A 24,278-nucleotide genomic window follows, 5' to 3' on the forward strand; every position below is an offset into this window, starting at 1 on the left:
ATTTTTTAGTTTAATGATGAATTTAGTTTGTTGAAAACCAAGGTGTACGTGTAATAAAAATAGTAGTTGTGCATTTCAATGGCGTTATGCATGCATGAACAAGAACAAAACAAAGTAAACGCCACGATTGGTTTATCGTTTTTGTATTATTATATATTTTTGGTTTCCCCGACGAAGAGAGATGAAATAATGCAAGCTCACATGATACCTCAACGTAACACACTCTCCCATTAATTGGAGCATTTATAATTCTATATGACATAGATACTTTAAGGATATATGGTCAGTTATATTACAAGCAAAGCAAGTTAAGTATTATAACAGAAAATTAAAAAGCAAGAAAGTTAATTTGATGAATAATTGGTGCTACAATAAGCAGCTTAGCTAAAAAGAAAAAGAAAAGTGGGGGCATTGTTATGGTTGGTGTTAGTATCTTGATGTTGTGCATCCTGGGTCCTATTACAGAAAATATATATATATATAATGAAAAAGGTAGATAGATATATAGGATATGAAAAGAAATTGATATTTATAAAGAAAGGTGAGATCAAAATTAAACCTTGTTTGCATTGAATTTCAAGGGCGTTGTGAGGTGAGATGGCAGTGGAAGGAGGAGTAGGCGGAGTTAGGCTGATCGTTGTGGCACGGCGAAGAACCCGACGGCGGCACGAATCCCTTTGGTAGCATTACAGAGAATGCTCTGCTGCTGCTGCTGCTACTACTAATTAATGAGTTCTTGTTCTTGTTCTTGTTCTTGTTCTTGTTCCTCTTCTTCTTCATCATCTTGACGATCCTCCTCCTCTTCTTGATCATGTCACCATCATCATCATCTTTCTTGTTGTTCTTGAGGAAGAACACTTGGTGGTACTGGGAAAGTGCGGTGGCGCTGCTTAATATTGGAGAAGAAGAAGAAGAAGAAGAAGAAGAAGGGTTGGGGTAGTGGTTGTTATTGAAGGAGGAAGAAGAAGAATGAAGAGTGATAAGGATGATGAGAAAGAATAAGAAAATGGTGGCCATGATGATGAGGATTGAGGATGGAAGAAATTAAAAACGGAAAATGGAAATGAGAGTCAGAGAATTAACAACGCCAATTCCAATGCTGCTTCCTTCTCATACTACAACACTTTTCTCTTATACCAACCAATATGCTTCCACTCATTTTTAAAAAAATTATTAATAAACCAAATTATACGAAACTAAATATAGTATATGTATAAAATATATAATTTATATTAATAAATTAATTTTATATTTGCATATGACATTCTATTAGGTATAAGGGATAAACAATGGTAAGTAACTTTGAAAATAGTTTAAGATTGGCCGAAATACAGAAAATTACTTTCTGCTTGCACTTGAAATTGTCTTTATTCAGTTTTTTGTGTCCCTTCCTAGCAGTTGTAGGTGTTAATTAGTTCTTAGATAAATTTTGTATGCTACTGAGGCTGGAGGGAAATGAAAACTTAATAGCAATAAGACTAAGGTGAGTTTGATGCTGTTGGTGTTTTATTTGTCACTATCCCTTTTTATTATAGGCTGCTACCAAACCAACTTGTACAGTTTGCATTTATAGATATTAACCATTCAGATAAGGTGGCAGCCTGGCTACCTTTGATTTCTGCGTTTATTTTCTTCATTTCTCTAAAACATACATACATACAAAAACAGGATCTAAGAAGCATACCCGTAGAAGTTAGTATAAGAAATTAATAGAGTCATACTTATTATCATTGTTGATATTTATTAGTAGATGAATAACATAAATTATTTTTATCTATATCCAACTACTACTACAGCTTCAATATCTTCTTTTGAACTATATCATATCATCTTTTTTCTCCCTCTTGGAAATGTATAACTTTTCTGCATGACAAGAATTTTCAATCTCATTCCACGTTTTTAAAATTTATTAAGTTTCTTCTGACATCCCAGTTTAGGCTAATATGTTGTAATTTTTTATTCAACAGTCAATATTATGTACCAATATATTTCTTTTAAGAATTTGTTACACCTTAGCATATAGTCATTATGAAAAAAAAAAAGTATATGTAGACAATAAAAATATTAAACAATGTAAACAATTAATATATCGGATATTCAATTCACTAAGTATACGAGTGATTATCTTAATCTTAAGATTTAGGTGGATAATTTGGGATTTAGTGTGTTTTTATTTTATTGGATAATTTGGAGTGTAGTGTATTTTTATTTTATTGGGCCAATTTTTAAAATTCATTATTCACTTTATTCACAAAAGTGATTGTCTACCTAGTAAAATCTGAATAAAAAATATTATATACACATAAAAAATCAACATTAACAACGAAAACATAAGGTAACTTATATAAAAGTAAAAAGTAAAAAAATAGAAAAATTAAGGTTAAATGCCAATTTTATAATAAGAATAACGAAAAATAAAAAGTGATAGACTTTATATAAAGAAATAAAACAAAATTTAATACCTCAATTATAGTTATTAAAAAATATAATATTAAAAGAATTCTATTAACATATAAAGAGAGAAGATTATGAGAAGATAAAAATATAATAAAAATTCTAAAGTAAAATGTAAAAATATAAAAGGTTAGGCCACTTAGAAAAAAAAAATCTTATGTAACAAAATAAAGTAAATAAATCAAATGTTCAAAAATAATTGTAGAATTATTTTAATTTCTCTTTTAATAGATTATAAATAGATAGATGATATGAATAATATATGTATTGTTAAATTTATTTTTAATGTATTTTCGGTAACTCAACAAATATTTTACATTAATAATTGATTTGATGACTAATTTTTTTTGTATTAACCTAACATAATTTTAGCGTGATATTATATGTATAAGCATTTTTATAATCAATTTCAATTAAGTTGGCACAAACTCAACAAAAATTTTATACATGTGTATATGATGCATTTTTTCTTCTCTACGCTTATTCGGCATAAAAATTATTTTTGTTAGAGAGCATAAAAACTTATTGAAATAATAAAGAAATTTTTGTATATAGCAAATAATTTTTATGTGAATGTGTTTTGTTAGTTGGATGAGTCAATATTTTGAACATGTAATTTTTAAAAAAAAATTTTATTATATATCAAAATTTATGTGTTATACATCAAAATTTATATTGTACGTATTTTATTAATTGGGTCTCAATATTATGAATATATGGTCCTTACAATTTTTTTATATTGTGCACTAAAAATTTAATGTTATGCATATTTTTCATATTATAATTATAGACAATATTTCTTATGTTTATAATTAGAAGGCCAAATTAGTTATTTTAAATTATAATGATTTTATTAAATAAAAGTCAACTATAAATGATTTCATATTATTTTATTAATTTTATATTTTATAATACAAAATTATTTTTTAACTAAAGTATAAAACAGTTAAACTAATTTCACATTATTTATTAGATAAGTAATATATATAAGTTTTATTAAAATAAGTCTATTTTTAATATTCTATCTCATTGTTAAAATATATTACATAATAAAATAAGTGGTATCATAGAATCAAATCAAAAAATATTGTTAGATTTTAAACAATTCTATAATTATGAATTTATAATGATTGAAAAATAAAAAGAAATTGACAAATTTAGTTTAAATATAAACACTTTGATATACTTTATGTACTTAGTTATATATTTGGTCCTGTATACTGTATTATACGTTGATAAAATTTAAAAAATTAAATTATAATAAATAATTATTATCATAATAATTAGTATTTATTTTTCTAAGTAAACATATGCTATATATGTTATTAAATTAATTATGGATATAAAATATATATTAAAAATAAATTAAACAATAATATATATATTTATATATAAATCTATAGTTGATTTTTTTGTGTGACTAATGGTTGATTTTTTGTTGTGTAGATACTAGATAGTAGATACCATTTTATTTTTCCCTAAATAAATAATCCATAATGTAAAATTAGTAATTACTTTACGCGAAAAATTAATAGTAAAACATTGTTGATAAAAAATAAAACAAGGCGAGAGGATGAACGAAGATTTAACTTTCTACACAAACATCAAATCCTCAATTTTATCTTGAAAAGCATTATCTCCTTTTGATTAATTCTTTATTGATCATTTCATCCAAGATATAAACAGCCTTATTTATCCTTTTGATCTTGCACCACACCACCATCCATAGATTAACGAAATATATTATAGTATATAGTTATTCCCGCTCAATATAAAAGACAAGACCATCAATATCTAGAATATCATAATGTTTATTATACATTGAACTTGAATTCATCTAAGATACATTTTTATTAATATATATTTGGTTTTGGTTGAAATACATGCATTTCATATTTTTGATCAATTTCTAGAAGTTAAAGATTTCGTGATAGATTCGAACACAATGTGAAATAAAAAAAATATTTGCAATAAATCGTTTTCAGCAACAGTAATATTAATACAGGAAGGTTTATGGCTAATCCCCAATTATATATAAATTGATTCTAACATTTGTAAACTTTTTGCACCACCAACCTTATTAGTAGTTGACATCGAATTACTTTTTGTAGCAATTGAATAGTCAAGTCTAACCCTTTAATTCTCTGGATTTATAAATAAATATTAAAAAAATATAGTTACTTATTATTTTCTTTGTTCATCACTTTGGATTCGGTAGTTCGATGTCTGGTTGATCAAATCGATGCAACTTTTGATTTGGGGACTTTGATCGAATTATATAGTTTAGCCATCAAAATTTAACATATAATACACAAATTTAAAAAGGTTTATCTGCATAAAATTTGAGGATACCGGAACTTATTAAGAATTTTTTGGTTAAAAATGAATCAAATGGCCTATTATCCTTAACTTTAATAACTAAATTTTTTTAAAAGTTTAAATAAGTTTTTACTCCTTATAAAATACATATTTATTTTCTTGTAATATTTTCTATGGTTTTGGTTTTTAATGTTATTAAATGAAAATACTTTCTGTTAAAATATAAAGTAATTTTAAATTATTTAACATAATATCTTCTAATAGAATTATTTAATCTAAATTTAAAAATATATTAACAAATACTATATTAAATACAAATATTCTTATATCATAAGTTTTAACTTGTTCCATAAAATTCTATATGAATGGAGCTTAAAACGAAGCAGATGACTAGAGTAAAGTAATGCATAACCTTCTCAAGAAGGAAAATTTTGCTCTGTGGCCAATTTGAAAACAAAAAGCAGCATGGAAATCTCAGTTTCTGCACAAACATCAAATCCTCAATTCAAATATAGAACTAAGAGGTTTTATTGATATATTCAAACAATTTTCTGCACAAATTCTTGAAAAACATTCTCTCCTTTGTGTGTAGAGAGGTAATCTACAAGCAACTCCACGGTTGTAGCGTTTGCTGCAAAACCTTTATCTTTCATAATCTGAAAATATTTTATTGACTTGAGAGCAGCATTTTGTCGTAGTAATCCTTGGATGAAGACATTATATGTGCAGCTATCTGGCAAGCAGCCATGCTCTTCCATATTCATCAGCAACTCTTCAGCATCAATCAGAAGTCCTTCCCTACATAGACCTTGGATCATTATTGTATAAGTATATAGATCAGGTTTCAAGCCTTTTGTTGGAAGACAAGAGAAGAGTTCACACGCATCACTCAGTTTTCCAGCACGGCACATCCCATCGAGCACCACATTGTAAATTTCAATATTAAGATCCAAATTATTCTTCTCAATTTCTCGAAATAATGATATTGCATCAGAAGACAAGTGACATTTGAATAGGCCATCCAATATAGTGGCACAGCTCGATAGATTAGGATATTGACCAAATTTGTGCATTGTAAAAAACAATTCTTTAGCAGCTAATGGTTTACCCACTTTGCAAAATCCATGGATAAGAGTATTCCAAGTCACAACATCCAGCTTTAAACCTTTATTGATCATTTCATCCAAGAGATAGATAGCCTTATTAATCCTTTTGATCTTGCACCACCCATGGATTAATGAGGCATAAGTGTTGACGTTTGGTAGGCATCCCTTGTGAACCATCAAATCAAATACTTTCATGGCCTCCTCCATTTGATTTTGGAAACAATAACCAGCAATCATTGAGTGATAGGTGACAACGTTAGGCTCCTCTCCTGATCGAACCATTTGACCAAGTATGGCTCTAGCACTTGAAATCTTTCCCTCTTTACAAAGAGCATCCATTAAAATAGTAAAAGTATGTGTATCCGGCATAATTCCCTTTTGCTTTCTCTCGCTCAGTAAAGATGCAGCCTCCTGCCATCTGCTGAAAGTACACAGCCCTTGAATCAAGCAATTGTAAGTGATAGTACTGGGTTGTACACCTTTCGTTGTCATTTCGGAGAATAGACTCAAAGCCTCAGATACCAGCCCATCCTTGCAAAGACTATCCACAATTGCGTTATAACCCGCAACATCAACACTTGGTTTGCAGTTTCTTGTTTCCGTCTTCCTTAGAATGGCAATGGCAGCAGGGGTGTTGCCCATCTTGCACAATCCATTTATAATTGTTCCAATCGTGTGGGCGTCGGGTTGATATCCCATGTTATTCATGTGGTCAACAATCCAAATAGCATAATCCACATTGCCTTCAATACAAAGACCATTAACAATGGTGGTAAATGTGACCACATTGGGCTCCAAACTGATTTTGAACATCATCCCCACCACAGAGAAGGCAAAGGGAGTGTGATTCAAACGGCACAGACAATTGACAACAATATTGAGTGTACAGATATTAGATTTGAGTCCTAAGGAGAAAAAGTGTTTGACTAACGAAATGGCAGCTGTGTAATGCTTCATCTTAACAATAGAGCTAAACAATAAATTAAAGTCCTTCACAGATGGCAAAGGGTTTACGGAAACCATCTTGTGAAAGAGATGCAAAGCAGAATCAAGGTTTTGGAGATTCCTAATAGAATATAGGAGATGGGATCTGTCTTTGATGGCATCAATATCAGTGGTATAAGAGAGATTAATGGGAAAAAGGAAGGGTTTGGGATGAGAAAGAGTACCAAATTGAGATTGGTGCCGAAAGAAGCGCAGAGAAGCTGTTGTTGATGAACGCAACATCAATGATGAGTGAGCACAGCAGCTACGCTCGCCGCAAGGGTATGAAATTCATTCGAGTCTTGTGAGCATAGCTTGACATCCACCGCTGAGTCCACTTCAATCTTCACATTCACCTTTACACTCATCACTCAGTTAAACAATTCACAACCCTAATTCTCTTATGATTTCTTTTGGAAAAATAAAATCCCGTTCAAGAAGGAAACCATAGCTGTAAGTAATTGAGAATATTTGTCAAACTCAGCACCAAGACATAGAACAAGTATACATATAGAGCAGTACCAAACAATCCAATTCTCAATTCCATGAATCATAAACAAAAGGGTGTCTAAAATTTCCACAGAATCAATCAAATTCAGCATTAAAAAATATCAAAAACCAAATTTTGCAGTTAAACAGAATAAAGTAAAGATGGGATTTATACTCAAATTCTCCTTAATCTTAAACCATGTCTCAGCACATACTTTGTGAGCAGCAACAAAATCAACTTTACAAGCACAACCCAGTTCAATTGAAACACCAGACTCAGAACTATCACTCTCCAAACCTATGTGACAAATTCTACAATCCCTCTCCACTTTGTGATTAGTATTATTATTAATATTATATTAACATTGCCAACTAAATGGATATTGAAGCTTTAAACTTTATTTAACAACAATCTGTAACATGGCTCAAATAACAAATTAACCAATTTAATTAATACACAACTCCAAACACAGCAAGTAATCTGCTTCATACACTCCTCAAAAGCAGTCCCAAATCATTTGCAATAACAGTGAACTATGCTTCATAAACTACTCAAATTATCAAAATCAGAAACATGAAACACACTATTTAGAATCTACAGAGGCATACCAATTTCAAGAAATGCATAATTGGCACAATTTATCAAGCATGGCAAAGCTAAGTTCTCAAAGAAAATTTTTAATTGAACACAAAAACACAGCACAACGGTCAACAGAGCACAGCAACGAAGAAGACACAAAACAGGCATACCTCACGTGCAACACTTAGTTTCAAAGGATTCAAGCCTGAAGACCCCATCAATTTCTGCAGATGAATTATCAGAATCATTAACAATGGAGTAATTCACAGTAAAAACAGCAAGATTCACAGATTAATTAACACTTATTCAACAATTATTCAACCCATAACAAGCTCACAGATTAACTAACAACAATTCTTCAACAATTATTATTAAAAAAAATACCTAGAAGCTAGAAGCCCTAGAACAAAGCAGAGCAGATCCTAAGCAAGAGGGGGACAAGTCCACGACCAAAGGGATGACAGGTGGAACAGAGATAGCGCCGGCGACGATGAAACAGAGCTGCGCGACGGTGCTTTCAAAGCTGAAACAGTAGCTGCACGATGGTGGAACAGAGCTGCACGATAACGACGGTGGCTTCGAAGCTCGTTTCAGCGACGGCGGCGGGAGCTGGTAGGAGGTGAGGCAGTGAGATCGATGACAGTGAGAGGAAGGAGGAGCTCGACGGTGATGGGAGGGATGGGTTCGCGTTTGCCGTTATGTGGAGCTAAGGTTGCTGGGTTGGGTATTTGGCTAGGGCATCCCAGCATCCAAACCGGTTTCCGGCCGGTTCGACGGTCCAACGTCGGTTTTTCAAATTTCCGGTTTCAACGTCTGTCCGAACCGTTCTTCCCTTCGGTTCGAATCGGTTTTCATAACCTTGGATCTAACCATTTTTTCTCCCATTTAATCACTCTTGGTTTAGTTGAAAGTTGAAAGTTGAAACAGTGAACGAGTGATTGCAACTATCAATTTTGCCGCAACTAAAACAACAGCTCTATCTCTCTGTCTCTGTTGCTGTGCGCTGCTTCAGCGATGAATAACTTAATCCTACGCAATCCAATTCCAACCTGACTTTGTCTATTGCAGTTTGCTCACTTCTCTTCTCTCTTAATTTCTGCATTTCGAAATTCGGATCCAATTGATTGCTATATTGTGATCTAGTAGCACCAGCATGTCCAACTCTCTACCCTACTCCAAGAAAGATGTTGACTACGATAACGCCAAGTTTCGCCACCGCTCTTTCTCAAAGGTATTCCCTTTTTTCCTCTCAGCTCTCAATTCAATCCATTTTATGTCCAAGTCAACCCCCAATTTTAATTGTTTATTGATTGCATCATCAGACTGTAGATTTGTTCCAATCTTGTTTCTGGGTAGATGGGAAACTTGATTTCAGATCAAAGCTAAGTCTTTTTTATTTTTTGGGAACCATTTTTTTTTCTGAAATATGATGCTATCTGTTGTAATTAGGGCCTTGAGTGATAGGAATCCTTGCGTTGGTTGGTGGATAGAGAGTCAAACTGTTCCAATAAGAAAAACTGGTTATTCTTACCTGTGTTAGTAAGATAGTGGAGAATTTAGTTGTATCTTGATCACTGCACTGATGTTCTGTATATGAGGAATTTTGGTCTTGAGACATAAAAGGTATCGAGAGAGGAAAAACTAGTTATTCTTACCTGTCTTTTACTAAAATGTGAAAAAAAAAAAGGAAAAAGAAAAGCACACTTATTTATCGTGTTTTGATTTTCCAGGTCATTACTCAGAGCTTTCTCACCAGTAACCGAAAGCGGGATTGTTTTAGCTGTAGTACTGGAAAGTTTTTGCTTCTGTTACTGATCTTTGGTGTAGCATATCTTATGCTGACACATACAAGTCCTGGTGACGTAGTTTCTAAGGATCAAACAATAGGAAATAGAAACAGTGAAGGTATCAGTATTACTAATGGTGCTGGTAGATTGAAGAAGTTATGGAGACGGGCTCCAAGGCTTCCTCCTCGGTTACCACCTGATGCTAAAGGGACTAATAATGGTATTGGTCATGCAACTGAAAATCGAGATGCCAGATCAATGTGGATTACCAGGAAACAAAAGGTCAAAGATGCTTTTATTCATGCTTGGTCTGGCTACAAAAAATATGCAATGGGTCACGATGAACTTATGCCACTGAGCCACCATGGAACTGATGGATTAGGGGGATTAGGTGCTACAGTAGTGGATGCTCTTGATACAGCTATGATAATGGGCATTGATGAAGTTGTTGCTGAAGCAGGAACCTGGATTGAAGAAAACCTTTCTGATAGAATTAGCAAAAAGGGCCAAGTAAATTTATTTGAAACCACAATACGGGTTCTGGGTGGCCTATTAAGTGCATACCATCTAAGTGGTGGGGAAAAGGGAATGAACATAACTCATGCAGGACCTAAACCTGCTGTTTATCTAGAAACTGCTAAGAATTTGGCTGACCGTCTGCTATCTGCTTTTACAGCCAGTCCAACAGCAATTCCATTTAGTGATGTTATTTTGCATGACTCATCAGGCCATGCAGCTCCTGGTGGATTGAGTAGCACAGCAGAAGTTTCCACTTTACAGCTTGAGTTTAATTATCTCAGTTCTGTATCTGGTGATCAGAAATATAGTTTGGCGGCAATGAAAGTCATGGATCACATAAAGACTCTTTCAAAGACTGAAGGACTAGTTCCCATCTACATTAGGTAAGGAATCTCGTATGATTTAATTGGAGTATTCAGCCATTAGTTTTAACTTGAGGTCATTTTTGATAAATCTTTAAAATTCTCTTGTTAGTATGTTGTCATGCATTTTCTTATTATATTTCTCATATGTAAATGCAGCCCTCATTCTGGTCAATTCAGTGGAGAAAATTACAGATTGGGATCCCGTGGTGACAGTTACTATGAGTACTTACTTAAAGTTTGGCTTCAGAGTGGAGCTAGCAGAGATAGTAATACATCGTATCTATATGATATGTATAAGGAAGCAATGAACGGCGTTAGACATCTTCTTGTTCGGAAAACAATTCCAAATGGATTAGTTTTTATTGGCGAATTGCCGTATGGATTAAATGGTGATTTCAGCCCAAAAATGGATCATCTGGTATGCTGTACCTCCTAATTATGAATCTTGGCATTGCATGAAATCTTTTTAGCAAGTTAGCTGCTTGAAAATTCCATTCAGTAGAAACAGTGCCAATTTGTTGAGTTATTGGGCTAAATGTCAGGCAATGAACCAGCTATTTAGATGACACTGATGAAATATGGATTGGCTTGTTATTAAATGTTATTGATTTGTAATTGGTGGACTTGAGGTGTCAAATTCATTTCTCCCCCTCTGGAGTTATGATATGCCCATCCTGTGGTACTCTAAGTTATCAAACAAAATTAGACAGTCAATGCCCTTGCACTTTGCCTTTATCTAGCATACACAGTATGTTAAATGCCTGCTTCATGCTAAGATATGCTTTTTTGTGTCCTTGGTAAAATTTGTTCCACAAACAACTTAAATTTCTGCCGAGTTTGTTTTATGTACAAGGAACAGTATTTGTTTCAAGTACTTCCGTATAGGCATTCATGTTTTCACATCTGTCAGATGATGATTTCATAATTGTAGAATGAATTTGAATAAAGAAAAATGAGCCTATGTAGTAGTGTTACATAAGAATTCTAGGAAATTAGATGGTCACAACCGTGATTGGCTGAACTGTGCGATATTGTGATTGGTCCAAGATATCAGCATTTACATTAGCAGTATTGCTTAAGAGCCATAAGATAGGTTATTATATGACTTTAATGCTCTTGAAAATGTCTTTCAGCCAAGCATTTTAACCAGTTGTAAATGAGTGTATGTGTTGACATTGTCCTAATAACGTTTATGTAAATTAATGCAACCAATCCAGGTGTGTTTCTTATCTGGTACTCTTGCACTGGGTGCCACCAAAGGCCTCACAAGAGAACAAGCAATGAAAAACAACATGCTTAACTTTGAAGATCTGGAGAATATGAAGCTTGCAGAAGATCTGGCTAAAACATGCTTTGAGATGTATGCAGTAACTTCTACTGGTCTGGCTCCTGAAATTGCTTACTTTCATACTGAGGTTTGTGAGACTATTGTGGCACTTTGAATTGTTTATTTGGTAAACCGTTCAAAAGTAAATTCTGCTCTGCTCCGTGGGGCCGTATATGCTATTATTTGTTTTCTTGCATTATTATATAGCAAGAATGGAGACTTGACATGTAGCATCTGTTTTATATAGGAGTATTCTGAACAAGATCTTGATGGAGGGAATAAGAGCTCAGAATACGTGAATGACATTATAATAAAACCTGCTGATCGTCATAATCTCTTGAGACCTGAGACTGTGGAGTCATTGTTTGTTTTATACCGCATTACTGAAGATCCAAAGTATGATCCCCCTCCTTCTCTTATATCTAAGGTTGATTTATATTTTCTTTTGTTGCGGTAATAATAATTTTCTTAAATATATATTTTGTCTTACAGATACCGCGAATGGGGTTGGCAAATCTTTGAAGCTTTTGAGAAATACACAAAGGTCGATACTGGTGGTTATTGTTCTCTGGATGACGTAACTAGTATTCCTCCGCATAAAAGAGACAAAATGGAGACTTTCTTTCTAGGAGAAACACTCAAGTACTTATACTTGCTTTTTGCGGACAGCTCTCTCATTCCACTGGATAAGTTCGTCTTTAACACGGAGGCGCATCCTATACCGATCAAGTTGAAGAGTTAAGTTTTATTTGTCAATAGCATTCATTAGGCAGAGCTTTCAGAAATCCAGACTGCGGCAACGCAAAAGTGAGATGATTCGTTTAAGGCTACCCAGGCATCTCTTTTGGCTGAGCGAGAGCACTTCTGGTTGTAAAGGCATTGATTACTGCGAAATACTGTTTGATTAAATCGTGAAGTACATTGGCAAACACATTACAGGGACAGTCACTTGATTATATGACTTGGTTTTCTTGGACTAGTAACTACCCCTATCTTAAATTATTAATGAGATTGTAAAGTTTTGTTTCCACCATCATAAACAAAGAGCCTATGTTGTAATTGAATTGTATCATTTTTTCCAATTTGATTATGACATTACATTAGCTTTCTAAAGGTACAACCTACCATTGCTTGTGCACTGCTAATATCATAATGTCAAATTTTCACTATCACTACAAAGAAAGAAGAGATGATCCCCATCTCTAATGACGTTTGTGTCGTCTATCTCTGCATTCTTTTCATTAATTACTTTTGTAGGTTTCAAGCCTCCAAATTTTTCACCTGCAGTTTTCCAAGTTAATAGTTATAACGTTGTATTGAGAATATTTCTTTACTGATTTATGAATGTAACAAAAGAAACTGAAAAGCAGAAGGCAGGTATAATAGGTTGATAATTAAATATACTTACCAGCAATGTTGAGCAGCTCTTCCAATGATTCAGGAAGGATGATCAACTTTCCGTACTGTCCCTGTGGGTTAGTTTTGCACCCGCTTAGCAAGTGGATTGTGACTCTCTTCTTCATGAACCCAGAAGCATCTTTTCTTTTGTTCATGGTTGAGTCATTCCTATCAAGGTTAAGTATTTCTGGCTCCACAACCTGTATTCTATATTCTCCTGAAGATTTCATCTCCTTTTCACAAGTCACTATTTGGTCAGAGATGCTCTTGCTTTTGAGCTGTTGCACTGGAACTTTTGGGGTATTTGCATTTGCGTCTCTCTCAAGCAGAATTTCAACCATGTCTTGATCATCTCTTTTTCCATCTTCAGCACTGATTGAATGCTGATCATCCTGCAAATTGGCCTCAGAATCCGTACATGTGCGGGAAAATCTGCCTCTTTTGTTGCCTCCGTGAAGCAGTTTCTGAAGAAACAATCTAGGATCCGCACTCGGATATTCCAAGCCTGGCTCTTGATGCCCCTTTGACCTCTGTCAAGCAATGATTGAACGTTGTAATAGCAGGGAGAGAGATATGCCAAATGCCATAACTGAATTGTAATTACCATGAAGAGGTTATCTGTTATGATCTGCGCATCTCTGGGATTTGCATGCAAAACATTGGTGAGTGATGTTCTGTTGAGTCTTAGAATTTGAGAAAGCTCTGTGGTCCGAACTGTGAAAGGCTGAGGTACATGATATAACGCACCAATCTCACCAAACGTATCTACTGCAAATACTTTTCTAAAGAGCTGAAACGATAACAATTCATGTTCAGTTCTAATTTGATTGGGGGGAAACAAATGAAACACTAATGTTTGAATAGCATGACATACTTGTTCTTGGCCATCCACGTATTGAACAAGATCCTGCAACAATAGAAAAGCCTCAGTAAGCATTCTCTGACATGCGTGCACTCATAGCTTCATCGATTCTTTATGTAACTCACCACTGCCCCTGAAACCAGAACGTACAAGTCTGTAGACGACTCGGTTTGCAGTACCACATCTTCCCCGGGTGGGAAATACTCGGCTTCCATTTCTGAAACCTGTTATTTATTTATTTAAGGAGTTTGATACTGTTGTGTGACAAAGCTGAAGAAGAAATTATTATTATCATGTTACCAGTTGGAAAAGGAAGTCATGGGAGACTCCTTTGAAGAGGTAGACCCTTTGCACAACTGGAAAGAACAGATGGTGTGCAATGCTTGAACGAATCGCCCTTGGCAGATCATTCAGAGTTTCTTGCTGCTTCAATGCTTCTGTCTTGAACTTCAAGCATATGTGTGACAACATCTGATCCTGTATCCGTGGTGGAAGATGGTTTCTGGAAGCGAATTCAGTGGCTGCTCTCACTGTATCTCTCTGTGCCATTCAAACCAGAATTGATTGACTAGAACTGAATGAAAAGAAGAAGAAGAATATTAGTGGAGAAGAGAAGCATACAAAGTTTCTGGTGCGGCTGGTCCAGTGAACAACTAGGTTGGTCATGTTTCCAATGATGTATGATGTTAAACCCAAGTTGAAGAGCATGTAGAAGATATCAAACAGCATCTCTCTGGTGTTCTCTGCATGCAAATCTCCATAGCCGGTGGTTGTAAGAGTGACAATGGACCAGTACATTGCAGTCACATATCTGTCCCAGAGGCTTTCTTCTTTGAAATCCGGGTACGTGGCGCCAATCCAGGTTCTCTTTGAATCCGGGTACTTATCTGCAATCAGATAGTTGAAGCAGCCGGCACAATGGACTGCAAACAATGTTACCTGAAATAGTGTGAAATGAATTGAGTTTGTTGAAGTGAAAGAAGGTAGAGATCAAGGATGGATGAATGGCTTACAGCAATAAGCTTTGTGCACCTTGTCCAGAAGTAGTTGAAGCGAATGTCCTTTTCGAGTCTGAAAGCAAAAAAGAATGAGGTGGAAGGAAGTATGAGATGCAAGTAGAAGTAGTTGGTGTGGTAGAGACTAGAGAGGTGAACCTGGCAAAAAGAGAGCTGACTCGTCTGAGCCTCCATAATCGAAGCATGTTAAGGACTTTGAAACCAATCTCACTGCTGTGGTTTGTGAAGAGGAGGGTGATTGGCTGGAAGGGTGCTGTGGAGCATACATCAAAGGCAAACCAGGTAGATATGTACCTGATTGCAATTTTCTTTGGATCATCAACCAGAAGATATGAGTGGCTGTCTAAGTATGCCACGAAGAATGTGAGGATGATGTCAACTGCGAAGAAGCCATTCACTATGTTATCTATGATGAATAGCGTGTCTTGCTTGTAAGTCAGAAAAGCGAACTCAAAGGGACAAATCCAGGCTGAGTAAACCACTAGAACAACCAGTAACATCTCCCAAGCCCTGCCATAACACATACATAACAACATACATCAAGCTAAGCTTTACTCTCGAATTCGATTGGATTGGATTGGAATGGAAGACATAAGGTACTGGTACCGGTACCTATAACGTGGGTTGAAAGGCGAAACTATGTATTTTCGAAGGCGAGTTTCCTGGTTTATTCTTGCTCCAAGAGATGGTAAGAGGTCATTGTTCAAGAAGCTGCTGTGTGAGAGACTTGGCATTTGGAATTCATCCATCCAGAACCTCTGGAAGAAGTTCTTGGCACAGGAAAGCGACATGTTTGTCAAGCAATTGATTGAGTCTTGAATGAAACCTTTTGGTTATATGCCCACATATTTATACTCACCCTGCCCTTTGTTGACTCTATGACTTATGATAATGCAAACCAAACAAGGTAAAAACGTTGTAGGGTAATTAGAAGATGTTGCAAGTGGCAGACAAAGAGGGTTTTCTACAAATTTAAAGAAGCTGCAAATGATGTTTCTAGCTGCATATGAAATAGTAACATGTGTAGTGATTAGTGAAGCACGGGATATTGCAAATGGTTACTGTAAAGTTTGGAGTTGAAGAGGTGTTTGACACGTGGACCAATAAACATTCAAGTGATATGTTATCTATAAGCCACCTTGTAATGCAGTGGTTAGTTATTAAGTCAGTTGTTGTTAGTTGTTCTTCTCATCCAATAAATGAGCATGTGAAAGACATAGTCTGATATGTGAGTAGTAGTAGTATATAAATACAATGGTCCCGTGCGTATGAGTATCTTACAAGAATCTTTTCCAAGAGATAATGGATGCAAGAACTGAACCCCACTTGCTTTGGGGGGATACCATACAAAACAGAATTTTTTTTACTTTCTTATAAAGCTCAAAATCCTGCACTGCATCTAATTTCCTCCACAATTACCAACTAATTTAAATAATAAAAGATGCTCATTGCAATCTTTGTTACTCATAAAACTATATAGTATATCATATGATTTTTCTTACCTCTATACTCTGTGGTCCATGTTCCAAGTTTCCTCCGCTAGCCTCAAGCTCAGGGCTCAGAGCAACACTTACTTGTCACTTAATTGTAGCAAATCAGAAATCTTAAGATTTGTTTGGGTGAGTTTATAAGAAAAGATCTTTTTGCGAGTTATCTTTTTTTAAAAGATTTTATGAAAAAGTAAAAGTAATTTTATGTTTGGGTATCTCATGTAAAAAGATATTTTTATTTATCAATTATATTTGAATATAACAATATAAAAGTATTTTTTATTTATTTATTACATGAAAAACATCTTTTTTTTTTCAAAGAAAAAAAATCTTTTAAAAAAAAGATGTAAATGACAGCTTCTCAAAAAAGATGTTTTTTTTTATTTTTCTAACATCTTTTACCTTTACTATTAAAAATTTGCTAAACACGCTAAAATATAAAAAAAAAATCTTTTTTTCATTGAAAAAAGATTATTTTTTATCAAAATAATGGCGTCCAAACAATCACTTAAACTCTACCTAATCTTTTATCTTTTATTTATCCCTTATGCTACTACAGAGAATTATAACTGCCTTCTCATAACACAATAAATACACAATAAAATGTATTATCTGACACAATTTTAATTTCAATAAAGAGTTAAATTGAATAGAATATTAAAATGCATATTTCTTTCTTTGGAAAAATTAGGTGGTAGTGGGGATACCTTTTTCTTTTTGTCCTTGTTATTAATAATATCATAAGACAGAGTCGACAGTAAAAGAAGTAGTAGCATCGTAGTAGTGTCAATAATCATGCAACACCATTAATAATATATAGAAATGAAGTTTATGGATCAAAGTTTATATAATTAAGAGGTGAGGTTAGTAGAAACATGAAACATGCAAGTTGAGGGTTGTCCATGGTAGCAGCAATAAGTTGCAAGAGTTGCCCCACTACCTATCGTGGAATGCATGGTATCCAGATAGATAGATGAAGAACACACAGTTACAATTGTCCATGATCATCACGTGCTCACTGCTTTCATCTTCTTGAATAATTCATCAGATTAATTAATTACCAAATTCTTGCAATTCATTTTGTGGTTAATAAGGAAAACCGTGTGGAACTCTTGATCATGGTTTGTTTCTAGTTTGGTAAGGACGTAGCCACGTAGGGTTACCCTATGAATCATGATCCTCGTGAATATCACAACATTATGCAAAAGATATAGTGTTCAAACGATGTTAACATTACACGGACAAATAAAATATAATTATTTGGGTTTTGTTAAAAATTCTTATAAGCAAAGTTATAATTCTTATAATAATTAAGCAGTGAAATATATCACCTGCCAACCCGGCCCCTTGCTAATGTTGTTTTTTTTTAAGGGATATGCTAGGTAACCAATAATTTTTTTGAATAACATGAACAATCAATAATCAAATTAAAACACATTACATTTTTAAATTATCCACCTAAATTTTAATATTAGAATAACTATTCGCACACCTAGTGAAATGAACATCCGATATATCAATTGTTTACATTGTTTAGTATTTTCATTGTCTACTTATGTTTTTCTTTTTTTTTAAAGTATAGGGAGATAATGAGAATACTAAACAATGTAAATAATAGATATATTAAATGTTCAATTCAATAGGTAAGCAAATGATTATGTTAAAATTATTCTTAATTGGATGGTTATTTTTTTTATTTGATTTATTGATGCCCAATTAACAATGACTGGATGTTCAATTTACTATGCAAATAGTTATCCTAATGTTAAAGTTTAGAAAATAATTTGGGAATGAAGTATTTTCTTACTTTATTCGGTCAATTTCAAAAATTTACGTTGTTTAAAAAAATTATTGTCTACCTAACAAAATCATTTTTTTTTTTTTGAAGTTTGTGGTTCAGTACTTCAGTTAGCTTATTATTCATCAAAAGTTGCCAACATTTAAAGCAAAAACCAAAAAGTGTAATGGGGCACGTGAATTTTGTGAAAATAAAAACGAAATAGAAGATCACAACTCATTAAGTTTCTGGTTGTTGGGTTGGTTGTGTTTTTTCAATTAAGTCAAACCCATTTTGTAATCAATTTCATGAACGAATATTCAAGGCTTCCCAAGAAACTTGCTTTTGGAAAAGTAAGAGAAATTTCTGACTGTTTTATTATCGTTAAATAATTATTAAGAAACGATAATACTAAAAAGAAGATATAATTAAAGACAGATATTGCCACAAGACTAATGGACTGTTTTCTCAAAGAAATGAAGATGGGCTAGAAATGACTTTAATTTGTTCCTATATAAGAAAAGAAGCAGTAAGGCGCATAGGATCCAAATCCAATCCTTAATAAGCATTTGGCTTTGGTATCAATTGGGGCTCACTTACGTTGGTTCTTGAAATGACACATAATTAGCATTTGCATATGGTATCAAATGGGGCTCACTATCAATGCAATTCGCCACGACCTCCCATTTCATATTTCAGTATATGATGCACTTCATTTGCTTCAAAAGGAATCCCGTCCAGTTGAATGATTTTTTGATAGTTAAGTTCCATTATAATATTATAAGGTCCTATTTTAATATCACATATGGATATATATCGTACATGCATGTATGTAAAAGAATTAATTTTAGTTTTAATACTTAAATATTAACACGTAGATATTAATAATTAATTTTATTATTTGTTTTCGATAAATATTAGTATATATAAAAATTTAATACTATAATTATATAACAATTAAATTTTTTTATAAGAGATAATCTTGAATGAGTAGAAATAAATCATGATGGAACTAGAGAAATTTTGTCATCCACAAGTCTCAAATTCAAGCTTTGTTTGTCCAGAAGAGAAGTATATGATACTTGAACTAACTTTAATATAATAGTAATTAAAATCTGATGAATAAGATATTGATAGTTTTTTTTTTATTTTTAAATTTTATCAAATACAAATTGAATCCGTACAAAGTACAAACAATTTTCACTCTCTAATAATAAATTAAGCAAAAAATTACAATGAAATAATTAAGAAGAAGATAGAAACAAAGCTAGGAAGAAAAAAAGAATATTTGTCCTATAACGATTAGAAGACCTAAAAAAAAAAAGTGGTTTATGGTCCTGCAAATTGAAAGTAAGATGCTCATCATCAAAGTGGTCCTTATGATTGCTATCTATATATAGTTCAGTAATAATTCTAAGTAATTAGCGATACCAAATTACAGGTTTCCCAGCAAAACTATGACTAAACCCAAACGGAATTTGGATTTTAGGCCTTATTTCCAACGCCAGATGATGAATACGAGTTTTGTGGCCATTACCCGGAAAAAAAAAGTTAAAAATAAAGTTTCTTGTGTGTATATTTCGTATATTATTGTTCATATAATAGTAAACTTGTCCTTCACTACATACTTGGGAACCTTACATGAAATTAAATCTTGCATGCATGCATGGAACTTTACTCCAATTTTATATTCACGCGTTTTTTTTTTCGTTTCAATATCTTTCTTTATTATATATGAACTTGCTAGTTAAATTAAGTTGATCGAGTAACTAACTCATTCGTTGGTGTTAAGTATTGAAATAAATTTTAATTTTATTTTGTGTATGTAACAAATCAACAATCATTACAATAGAAATATCAACTTCACGTGAAATCGACTGCATCTGAATTTTTACCGTACCGTTTATCTAAAAAATTGTAATGCATGATTTTAAATCGTTACAAAACAATTACGAGCATTATGAAAATCACCATCTTTTAAAACGCAAAGAAATATATTTACGATTATTTCTAGCAACTGCTGATATAATTGTCACTATATTTTTTATTGTTTTTTTTTTTAAAAACTAACAAAATGGCCGTAACTTTATTGTGATTTTTCTTTTCAAAAATTGTAGCAATTACAATCCGTCACAATTTTATACAAGGATTAAAAAAATAGAATAAACTATGATTTGGTATACAAATATATTAAACTATAAAATATTATATACATTTATATATAAATACATAATTGATAATTTTAGTATATAAGTAATATTTTTATATAATAAAATTATTTTAATATGTGTGGCATAATTAATTATAGAGAATAATTTTTTTTAATTCATTGTAAAAATAACTCATTAAAATGCTATACATCAGAGTTCAGTTTGGAATAAAAATTCGGGATCAAGATTCTTTATTAAAATAAGGAGGTTGATAAAGTGATAACGTGAGAAGTTAATCATTTTTAAATTTAGATAATAGACACATATTTTATGAAAAGTACAAAATCAACAATAATTAACAATTTATTTTAAAGAACTAATAAATTATAATTTAAATGACATTATTTTTTTATACTCATCTAAAAATTACTAATTCGTTTTGAGACTCTTGTTCCACTGGTGGTGGCTCCTGCACACATACACATGGCACTCGGATGAGTGATTGAATTAGCATAGTTGTGTAATTTGCAAATAAAGTAGCTCACGTGGGTACACATGATATGTTCCATTAATGCAGGGCTTTTGGTTCTCCAAAGAGCCCTACCTGCAGTGTTATGTGTATGTTATGTTTAGAGTAATAAGATTTTTAGAACAAGAGAACATGCATGCAAGCAAGCATTACTTTCAAGCGCATCTCTTTAATTTTTGCTAATTATATTGCCTTCACTGATAAAACCATTATGTATGTGGCTCAATGCTGTACATACTTTTTCTTTCCGTATAATTTGGTGAAAATTCAGGTATAGTCTACTTTACGTAAATTTGATATTTGAGAGCCGTTAGATGATTTGATATTTTTAAATAATTGAATAAAATTGTTATGTGCAGAAAAGGGGAGATATTCCCTTTGTGAAAGGAGAGGCATTAATTAATACTCATAATGGGACCAATGAATTGCATTGCCGTCGAGAATGGGAGATGCTGGATGCCCTTATTTTCATGTGGCTGATGAACTTCCATTTACCACTTTCTTCTTCCTTTCACCTTACTATATTATGCTTCTCTTTCCGTCCTCTGTCATCTCAACTACATGCTTTCTTTTTTTAATTTTGTCCACTTCTATGTTCTATCTCAACTTGTGCTTTGCATGCTAATTAAGCACTTGTCCTTTTTTATATTTCAACAGTTGAATGAAATTTATATCCTATCCACGTATAATAAGATTAAAATAAAAGATAAATAATCAAAATTTTAATTCTTATTAAACGAGAACTTTAATTTACTGAAATTTATAAATGAAAATATCAACCTAAGATCAATCAAATATAGTGTTTTAGATATAAGATATAAGAAAGTATTTTCTTGTCCTATGCAGTACATATCTATCACTTTGTTATAATGTGATATTGAAGAATATTTAATTGCTCACTTTTTTTAGAATAGATTCCCTTATTTTCTTTTTTTCAACTGTTTCTAATATATGATATTTTATTATATAATATTTTCTCTCACATCCTTTTAATATTATTTAAAAGAATTATTATAAAAAATGTCACACGTTATACGATTAATTAAAAAAATTGAATATATATAAAGAGACGGTAACAGTGATAATTTACACTATTTTTATTTTAAAAATAATTTAAAAATTTTAAAAATATTTCTATATTTAATTTATTTTAATTCTATCCAATTTTTTTATTTATATCAAATGTACATCTAAATTTTCAATATCACAAGGACAATATTTAATACAAGTAAGTCTAACAAAGTTTTGTCACTTCATTCCTAGTCACCAANAAATTTTTAAAATTTTTGACAAATTTTAAGAATAAAAAATATATTTTACACAAATTTTTTTACAAATATAAATTTAAAAAAGCAATATTATATAATTTCTTTAAACAAAAATCAAATACAATTTTTTTTTAAATTTATATAAATCGTCTTGAACTGTCGATTTTAAATTATAACGTAAATCATCTTACCTAAAACGTTTTATGAATTCAAATTTTAACAAGAGATAAAGATAAATCATCCTAGATTAATATGTGTTAAATATTTAAACCGATCTAAATCGTAATAAATTATAACAATTTTTATTTATAAATTAATTTAAATTATACTATAAAAATTCTAGATTTTACTCATAAATTATTTTCTATCATTTTAGAGTAGGACCATTTATGTTCTAATCTAAAGAAGCTATACATCATAACACGATTTATACTAATATTAAAAGAGGATTATAATGTACTTAATTTTCGTTTAGAAAAATAATGTAATATGGATTCCGTTTAATTTATATATGTAGAAAAGCCTTTTACCCAATTATTGTGATATATGGATATAGGACGAAGCACACAGATAGTGCCATGTGCCCTAGTACGTGTTAATGGTGAATCCGGTTTTTACCTTTTATATATAATAAAAGATGGAAACTCAGCTACAGTTCACGTGAAGTTGATAATTCAGAGTCGTTAGATAAAAATTTAGTCAAATTATTTAAATCATCTAACGGCTTTTAACTATTAACTTCACGTGAAATCGACTGCACCTGAGTTTCTACTATAATAAAAAAGAAAATATATACTATGTAACTATGTGTTATATATAATAAAAGCCTGAATAAATGATCACCCATTTTTTACCTTATATATAATAAAAAAGAAAACATATACTATGTGTTATATATAATAAAAAGTTGAATAAATGATTATTTTTAAAAAATACTTAGTAGTACTATAATAAAAAAAAATACTTTTTTTGTTATTTTATTTATGGATTTTTTTAATTTTATAATTAAAAAAAATATATGAGTTAGTTTTATTAAAATTTGACTAGTACTTAATCGACAAAAATAATAAATAATTTTATACTATTAAATATAATTTTACATTATTAAAAATACTAATAATAACTAATTAATAATTATAAATTATAAAATTTAATAATCTCCTAACACTTTTGTTATAATTATGTATTTAAAAGAGCAAATTCACTTGGATAACGAAGAAGACACTTTTGAAAGGACGTGAATAAGAAGAGAAGTTTAATTTAATTACTTCATCTATCCATTGAATTTGAATGTCTGTTTGCTAAAATAAGAAGGCAATAATATCCTTGACTAAGATGAGGATTAGACCTTCAAATATAGGGATGGAAAGAGACAAAACTCAAAAGAATGTAATCTTAAATTCAAATTTGAAAACGTCGTCATCATCCAATCTCTATCTCTATAAGACTGGTAATTAGGATATCAAAAAAAACAGAACCCGCCGAAAGTGGCAGCTTCCAATAAATGGAAGGCATATATAGCTGCTATATATATCTAGCAAGTGCAGGTCCATTATTTAATTCTTCAACTTATTAAGCTTTTGTTATCAAGCATCACTAGCATATAAGCTAGTATAGTCAACAATGCATTAACATGCTTATCAAGGATCTATATATACCATAATACCAACAATTCCCTATAAACTTTGTTCTTCTTATTACGTTATACTTGAACACTGCCACCATACCTAAAAATGATATGTACGATCTTCCTTATTAGACTAGTAATGTTCAATGCCTATTTTTTAATAATACCTTGTTTTTATTTATGATGATAAAAAATTAATTAAGTGTAAATATTTTTACAAACAGTAAATAT

At 31.9% G+C, this 24,278-nt stretch overlaps 3 protein-coding genes across 5 annotated transcripts; 1 reads left to right on the plus strand and 2 right to left on the minus strand.

Annotated features, from left to right (window-relative positions):
* Positions 1-5,277: 5,277 nt before the first annotated feature.
* Positions 5,278-8,717, minus strand: LOC107468176 (putative pentatricopeptide repeat-containing protein At1g12700, mitochondrial). 3 transcript variants are annotated; one of them, XM_021132845.2, is made up of 4 exons: positions 8,317-8,717; positions 8,103-8,156; positions 7,049-7,314; positions 5,278-6,622 (listed from the first exon to the last, which is right to left on the minus strand). In XM_021132845.2, the coding sequence occupies exons 3-4, from the start codon at positions 7,104-7,106 to the stop codon at positions 5,313-5,315; spliced, it is 1,368 nt and encodes a 455-aa protein (XP_020988504.1). In that variant the 5' UTR covers positions 7,107-7,314; positions 8,103-8,156; positions 8,317-8,717; the 3' UTR covers positions 5,278-5,312. The 3 variants fall into 3 exon arrangements, with proteins under 3 accessions (XP_020988504.1, XP_015942914.1, XP_015942913.1); XM_016087428.3 differs by having other exon boundaries at positions 5,278-7,219; XM_016087427.3 differs by having other exon boundaries at positions 5,278-7,314.
* A 142-nt stretch (positions 8,718-8,859) lies between these two features.
* LOC107468140 (mannosyl-oligosaccharide 1,2-alpha-mannosidase MNS3) lies at positions 8,860-13,033 on the plus strand. The gene is made up of 6 exons (XM_016087382.3): positions 8,860-9,163; positions 9,663-10,621; positions 10,760-11,021; positions 11,821-12,018; positions 12,178-12,326; positions 12,423-13,033. The coding sequence occupies exons 1-6, from the start codon at positions 9,086-9,088 to the stop codon at positions 12,670-12,672; spliced, it is 1,896 nt and encodes a 631-aa protein (XP_015942868.1). The 5' UTR covers positions 8,860-9,085; the 3' UTR covers positions 12,673-13,033.
* A 28-nt stretch (positions 13,034-13,061) lies between these two features.
* Positions 13,062-16,140, minus strand: LOC107468139 (potassium channel KAT1). The gene is made up of 10 exons (XM_016087381.3): positions 15,819-16,140; positions 15,345-15,716; positions 15,204-15,261; positions 14,812-15,129; positions 14,491-14,730; positions 14,316-14,414; positions 14,203-14,235; positions 13,933-14,118; positions 13,339-13,858; positions 13,062-13,211 (listed from the first exon to the last, which is right to left on the minus strand). The coding sequence occupies exons 1-10, from the start codon at positions 15,995-15,997 to the stop codon at positions 13,078-13,080; spliced, it is 2,139 nt and encodes a 712-aa protein (XP_015942867.1). The 5' UTR covers positions 15,998-16,140; the 3' UTR covers positions 13,062-13,077.
* Between the last annotated feature and the right edge of the window lie 8,138 nt (positions 16,141-24,278).

Source organism: Arachis duranensis, chromosome 10 (assembly GCF_000817695.3).
Source record: "Arachis duranensis cultivar V14167 chromosome 10, aradu.V14167.gnm2.J7QH, whole genome shotgun sequence".
NCBI classification, from domain to species: Eukaryota; Viridiplantae; Streptophyta; class Magnoliopsida; order Fabales; family Fabaceae; genus Arachis; species Arachis duranensis.